The sequence below is a fragment of the Lipophrys pholis genome, assembly GCF_963383615.2.
Source record: "Lipophrys pholis genome assembly, chromosome: 21".
NCBI lineage: Eukaryota > Metazoa > Chordata > Actinopteri > Blenniiformes > Blenniidae > Lipophrys > Lipophrys pholis.
The window spans coordinates 23,972,793-23,980,031 of NC_137649.1; the positions used below are offsets into that span (position 1 = coordinate 23,972,793).

The 7,239-nt window shown below is 47.6% G+C and overlaps 1 protein-coding gene across 2 annotated transcripts; it reads right to left on the reverse strand.

The window, feature by feature from the left end:
• Nucleotides 1–1,682: 1,682 nt before the first annotated feature.
• On the reverse strand, nucleotides 1,683–6,274 carry LOC308126735 (uncharacterized protein). Of its 2 annotated transcripts, none has more exons than XM_080491312.1 (8): nucleotides 6,185–6,274; nucleotides 6,000–6,025; nucleotides 5,568–5,759; nucleotides 5,180–5,403; nucleotides 4,876–5,013; nucleotides 4,064–4,302; nucleotides 3,668–3,864; nucleotides 1,683–2,333 (listed from the first exon to the last, which is right to left on the reverse strand). In XM_080491312.1, the coding sequence occupies exons 1-8, from the start codon at nucleotides 6,217–6,219 to the stop codon at nucleotides 2,140–2,142; spliced, it is 1,245 nt and encodes a 414-aa protein (XP_080347438.1). In that variant the 5' UTR covers nucleotides 6,220–6,274; the 3' UTR covers nucleotides 1,683–2,139. The 2 variants fall into 2 exon arrangements, with proteins under 2 accessions (XP_080347438.1, XP_080347439.1); XM_080491313.1 differs by having other exon boundaries at nucleotides 1,685–2,333; nucleotides 5,568–5,670; nucleotides 6,185–6,242.
• Nucleotides 6,275–7,239: the final 965 nt, after the last annotated feature.

The window sequence follows — 7,239 nt, forward strand, 5'->3', positions numbered from 1 at the left end:
TCCAACTTGGTAGTTTTATTTTGACGGTCACCTTAATAACAATCCAACTTGGTAGTTTTATTTTGACGGTCACCGTAATAACAATCCAACTTGGTAGTTTTATTTTGACGGTCACCGTAATAACAATCCAACTTGCCAGTTTTATTTTGACGGTCACCGTAATAACAATCCAACTTGGTAGTTTTATTTTGACGGTCACCTTAATAACAATCCAACTTGGTAGTTTTATTCATTTATTTTTTTTATTTTTTTAAATTCGGTAGTTTTATTTTGACAATCACCAAAATAACAATCCAACTTGGTACTTATATTTTGACAGGACTTCAGAAACGTTGTTATCCTCGTTTCCATGGAGACGCAGTCGGAGCATTTTCAAAAAGTTCCACCTCGCGAGCCACACACACACTCGTGTTCTGCAACTAACTGAAACAGTTACTAGTTACTCTGGAGTTACTCTACGAGTTACATATAGTGGGAGTAACTTCAAGCAGTAGCGGTTAGCATCGTTTTTAAGATCAATGAATGAATGTTCAATCCTTCCTTTTTGGGAGGGAGGGGGGGGGGGGGGGGGGGGGGGGGGGGGGGTGCCCCGGGCCACAGAGACCCGGCGAGCCCCCCTGTACCGCCACAGATACATGAGAGCAGAATATTTTTAGTTCCTTCTAATCCTGAGTGAAAAAAGAGGAAGGAAACTGAAAACGTCTCCAGGAGGAACTTTATCATTCAGTAAATAGTCTCACACACACACACACACACACACACACACACACACACACACACACACACACACACACACACACACACACACCACACACACACACACACACACACACACACACACACACACACACACACACAGCACACTCGAAGTGAGAGCCCCCCTGCTGTTTACCTTCGGCGGCGCTCATCTCTTCACTGCCGACGTTTAATCCTGTTTGACTTTAGTTTCCATGAACTTTAATTCACCTTTAATCCCAGAGTTTGTTCTTTAATCCCGGAGAGTTTTTGACACGACGTGTCAGAAGCTGCAGCCTCCACTGTGAGGGGGGTGGGGGTGGGGTGAGGGGGGGACCGGGGACCGGGGGGGTCGCGCTGCTCTGGGGGGGGTTAGTGGGTTGGGGGGTTTTTAGTCCGACTCCGGTCCTGATAGACGAGGTTCAGGAGACGAGGTGGTGCCGGTGCCTCTGTACCTGGTTAGTGCTGGGACTGTAGAAAGAGCCCCCCCACCCCCACCTCCCCTCCCCTCCCCTCCCCAACTCCACCCCCCCCCCCCCCCCCCCCCCCCCCCCACCCCCTCCACACAAGGACAGATTTAGATTGACTGAGGAGAAGGAGCGAAGTGAGATCAGGAGTTGGGAGGGAAGTTTATCTGCTCTGCTGGGCAGGACTTTTTTGGGGGGGGAGTGGAATCAGGGGGGGGGGGGGGTTCACCTCTGGTGGGGCTTTGATTTCACACCAAGAAACTTCCAGAAAACCTGTAAACATGAAAGTTTCCCCGGCAGGATGTGGAGGAGCGACGCTGGAGTCTGATTACAGCCACATTCACACCGAGTTATTCTTAGAGCCGCCGCTGCTGCTGCTGCTGGGACGCTTCGCCTTTTTAGGCCAGAGGCGTGGTGACCTTAACCCCCCACCCCCCCCCCCCTCCCCACACACACACACACACACACACACACACATTACAAACGTACATAAAATTCATATATTCTGTGAAATACTTTCCAGAGCAGCTGATTGAACAGAATAATATTATTTACTTCATTTCTCTTGTTCATGAGGCTCTTTAATAATTCAACCCATTAATCCGTCTGGATTATTTAGTTTCCTGAGTAAATGTGTCAGTTGATATTCCTCTAAAGTGGCTTCGTTATACATCAGGATGTAACTGTACAAACCATCACTGACCACTAGGGGTCGCAGAGCAGGAAGAAAGAATCATCAAGATGATCAACAGTTAATCTGGAATATTCTGCGTGAGAGTGTTTATTCAAATTTCATTCCTTTGATGTGACTTATGATCAAGTTTTCTTTATACGTGTCAGAGAAACTCAGAGTGACTCTGTAACGACCGTGTACTTTTAATATCTGATCTGTTAAAGTATGGCAGAGGGAGGCAGACGTGATGGAGTGATGGGAATATTACTCGTCTCCAAAAACAGATTTCAGAACAGAAAAGACCTCTGACACCCCCTTCACGTCGGATATGTAGTCGCCGTCTGTCTGCCGGCAACATTTGGGGCATGAGGCCGAGTTCTGCCGCCACTGTTCCACACACGCTCTGCAGCCAATGATGCTCTGGCAACACTTGGCGAAGACGGGCCGATCGACGAAGTCTGGGAGGGAAAAATAGACTTTCAATTATCTTCCATAAGATTCTCATTCAGTTACTTTTGAACAGGAGAGATCAACCAGTGAAAGACGGCTGCAGTGGAAGAAAAACAACAAACCAGAGGATCGCACAAGTTTTCCTGTCAATTTCAAACCTTTGAACTGAAGAAGTTTTAAAAAATATATAATTTACTGTAATTTCCTCAAATTCCATAATTGTCTGAATCCTAACTTGTTATTGTACCAGTTCACCATGTCAACCTATAGTTATACATATCCTAATAGTTATGGTTTGTTAGGAGTCGTCACCGTTAACCCCTCGTTTCCTTGGTAAAACATGATTCTTGGTGTTTCACCTCAGCTGAAACTGAAAATCTGGAGTTTGAAAGTGGCTGAGTTGTTCAAACCAGAACTGCCCACAAGGGGGCGCCGCCCCATAACAGGAGGATTTGACATCCACAAATCAAAGGGAAGCTTTTTTTCAGCATGCTATCTAGTGGTTAGCTGCTAACCGCTAGCATGGCTAGTATAAATGTGATTTACAAATATTTCATTTTAAACCTCCGGGGTGTTTTGCTCTTTTTGTTTGTAGACTCTCCACCTTCGGCTTTAGGGTTAGGGTAGGGTTAGGGTTAGGGTTAGGGGTTAGGGTTAGGGGTTAGGGGTTAGGGGTTGGGGTTAGGGTTAGGGTTAGGGGTTAGGGTTAGGGGTTAGGGGTTAGGGTTAGGGGTTAGGGTTAGGGGTTGGGGGTTGGGGTTAGGGGTTAGGGTAGGGTTAGGGTTAGGGTTAGGGGTTGGGGGTTGGGGGTTGGGGGTTGGGGTTAGGGTAGGGTTAGGGTTAGGGTTAGGGGGTTAGGGTTAGGGGTTAGGGTTAGGGGTTGGGGTTGGGGTTAGGGGTTAGGGTAGGGTTAGGGTTAGGGTTAGGGTTAGGGGGTTAGGGTTAGGGGTTAGGGGTTGGGGGTTGGGGTTAGGGGTTAGGGTAGGGTTAGGGTTGGGGGTTAGGGTTAGGGGGTTAGGGTTAGGGGGTTAGGGGGTTAGGGTTAAGGTTAGTGATGACTGACAGTTCCTGTGGCCAATCAGCACATGCCTAACGTCCGTACCAGTCAATAGTTTCTGGATGAAAAAGAGTCGGAACGAGCTCCAGATTTGTTTCTTTATTTTTCTTAATAATAAATTTAGAAAATTGATTTAAAGACAAATTCAGGTAAACTGGATGCGTGAGGATACCAGGTGACGACAACGTCAATGTAAAATGTAAAAGTATTTGGAACCATTGAATTCTGTCACAAACCAAATGAAAAGGTACCAAAGGAAACAGACACTATGGATTCTATACTTACTCAAGCAAACAACACAGCAGAGGCCCTGCTCGATGACCTGCAGCTGAGACTGAGTCAGGATGACTCTCTGAGTGGTGACCAGGTCGGTGAGCTGCCTGACGGCTGCAGGTGCACCAGCGAGGCTGTTTGCTGCCAGAATTAACTCGTCGATCTTCACGGCCATGTCTCCAACGCCGGCAGCGCCTCCATTTTCTTGGCTGGTACGAGGAAAACAACACAACACGTGTGGAATATTGAGATTTTTACTATCTGCCACTTTTGACGGATCGGCCACGCCCCCTGCTGTCCCACACCTGGGGCAGCGTCCTGACAGCAGGGGGCGTGGCCAAGCTGTCAGAAACCACAGGCGCAGCATTGTTTCTCCAAATAAAATAAATGGTTCTAGTCTTTGTTTACCTTTGAAAGGTAGGTGTTGATGCTGAGACGGTCTCCTGTGGAGGCGAACTTGTGATCCTTGTACCCGGTAATCCAGACCGTTGTCCCGTACTGTCTGCAGGGCCTGGGGTCGCCTTGTCTTCACCGTGAACCTCATACCGAGTTCCTGGATTGAGATCCGATGAGCTGAAAACACCAGACGCACCCGGAAAAGAGACCACCTTTCCATCGTCGATCACGTAGAGGCTGTGAGGTGAGACCTGTCGAAACATTCAAAATGAAGAGTCAAACTGTAATAAGCTCATATTTCTAACCCTTAAACAATCGAAGGAAAGGAAACCCGATAGCAAGGCAGCAGATGAGACGGATCTCAAACAACAAGATTGATGGACCGGGTAGGGCTACCTGGACACAAGCCCCCCGGCTGGGTCATATGAAGCTCCAGAAACCTGAGGGGTTCCAGGTACCTGATGATTCAATTCAATTTTAGTTCTATAGTGCCAAATACTATCGTCATTTCAAGGTACTTTTACACAGAAAAACCCAACATACTCCATCTGAGCAATTACTATTAAATATTATGGTGGAAAGAAAAACCTTAATTTTAACTGCAGAACCAGAGTCAGAGGAGCTTCTGGTTCGGGTGAGGGGATAAGGGCGAGAGAGAGAGGACAGACAAACTGTGGGGTAGGGTTTCAAACCCCGGTTTGGGTAAGGCGTAGGGATTCTCATTCTGTCATTCCTGCATGAACCTCAGAGGGCTGTCCCCAGCTTTGGACCAGAAGTAGCAGTGAGATATACCTTCATGAAATAAACTTAAGAGTAATCTTTACCTGGAATATGCAGCTGAGATTATCTGCAGTCATGTCTTGTTCTCGGAGACACACTTGCTTTTTGTTGCGGAAGACAACGTATTGATTCTTGGCGTTCGACGGAGTCGCCTCAGCTCTGGATTTTAAGAAGCGCGGAACCTGGTAATGACCACATGAAATACCAGTAAACAAAAACAAAAGAAAGAAGAACAGCAAAGTGTTTGATTACCCGCCAAAATATATTCCATTTTATTTTTTGTAATTTTTAGATTAAAAGGAAAGTCACTCTTTTGAAAGTCGTTTCTGAATGTAAATGATCAATTACCGAGCGATTCGGGCTCTGATCTCGTACTGCTGAGGCTCTGAAGAACTTCTTGATGTTGTTGTTCATGTTGTTGTTTAATTCACAGTGGAGGAGTTCCTCCCGGTAAACCAGACAGTCCAGAGTGAGTCGGACTCTCTGGTCTTCCACCAGTCTGCTGCTCCGAGGAATCACTTGTTCACGATTGAAGGTGTGATGCATCACCACCAGAACTGCTTCTTTACCAGCTGGAGACACAAAACACAGTTAGACTAAACTCTGTTTACTGGAGGAGGAGCCTCAGTAATCCTGAACTAACTCCGTCCTCCTGACAGCAACATGGAATATGATCCCACTGTCGATAGCATTAGCATTAGCATTAGCCTGGCTCCACGCTGAAGACATGTCTTACAGAGAAGATGGTCCATGGCCTCGCTGACGTCCGTCCCGACTCGAGAGACGACGGGACAGAAAACCAGACAGTAGTCAGCGTCTCCAGGAGACGTCACCTCGGTCTGGTTCAAAGATTTAAAGAGTTTAACAACAGATTTATGAGCTCCGTTTGTTCTTCCTGTCAGGACGATGAAGAATCTTTTCCAAGAGTCTAGAGGAGAATAAAACACATTGAAGTCAAAATTTAACGGATCAATTACATTTAATGTCTGAACACTTTTTATTGAGATTTTCAACGAGGTTTTATTATCTTAATGTGTGTTACACACACGCACACACACACACACACACACACACACACACACACACACACACACACACACACACACACACACACACACACACACACACACACACACACACACACACACACACACACACACACACACACCTGGAGCTGGCTCCTTTGACTCGTTTCTGAAAACACAAACAGGAAGTTGAAGTTCAGCTCAGTGACAGTAAAAGAAGCTGAGAGGAGAAACATCTGACAGTCCACTACATTCAGCAGATTACAGATTATTACAGATTATTACAGATTATTACAGATTATTCACACACCACAACACTCGGACTTACTCGAACGATTGACGAGCTGGTGATGGATATGCCATGTTCAACGTTTCTCATCGTCACTGAAATACTTTCACTTTGAACAGTGACGTGAAGGAGCTGCAGGAGGAGGAGCTGCAGGAGGAGGGGCCGCAGAAGGAGGTGCTGCAGGAGGAGGAGCTGCAGGAGGAGTCGCTGCAGGAGGAGTCGCTGCAGGAGGAGGGGCCGCAAAAGGAGGTGCCGCAGTAGGAGGAGCTGCAGGAGGAGTCGCTGCAGGAGGAGTCGCTGCAGGAGGAGTCGCTGCAGGAGGAGGGGCCGCAGAAGGAGGTGCTGCAGGAGGAGGAGCTGCAGGAGGAAGTGCTGCAGGAGGAGGTGCTGCAGAAGGAGGTGCTGCAGGAGGAGGAGCTACAGGTAAGACGAAATCATTAACTACTCTTTCAAAACTCCTGACTCATTTTAATCACTCAAGGTTGAAGTCCCCTCCACTTTAACTCATTAACAGACTCGCTCTACTAAAACATTTTGTATTAAAAAAAAACCATGAGTGAAGATTTATCGTTATGCCTGGGCCACCCTATTCCAGTCTCACCTGCACTTTGCTTGTCAGGTGATCTCACAGAAATTAAAGGAGAGGAAAATGAGTCCTGCATGCTCCTGGTTTCCCTAAGCGTCGCAAAAAAGCTGATCCTCATGAACTGGAAATCCAAAGTAATCTGAATATAAAGTTATTTAAAAACTTACTTCTAGACCACATCACAGTGGAGAGAATGTCTGCTGGTAGGAAAAATCATTTGACACAATTTGAGTACACATGGTCCCCAATAATTAAATACACCATGTAGCCCTGTGGGGGGGGGGGGGGGCGGTGTCTCTGCCCTGGGGCTCTTGGGGCTGCTGGGGCGTCGTGGCTTGGGTGGTTGGCGGCTCTGCGGTCTGGGGAGGCTGCAGACTGACCTGGGGAGTGTTGTGTTGGGGGGATGCATGTCTGGGGTCTGCTCTGGGCCGGGGGTGGTCCCGCACCCGGTGGGGGTGCTGGGCACCGGGCCTCGGCTGGGTCGTCTGGACGGGGCGGGCGGGTGTGG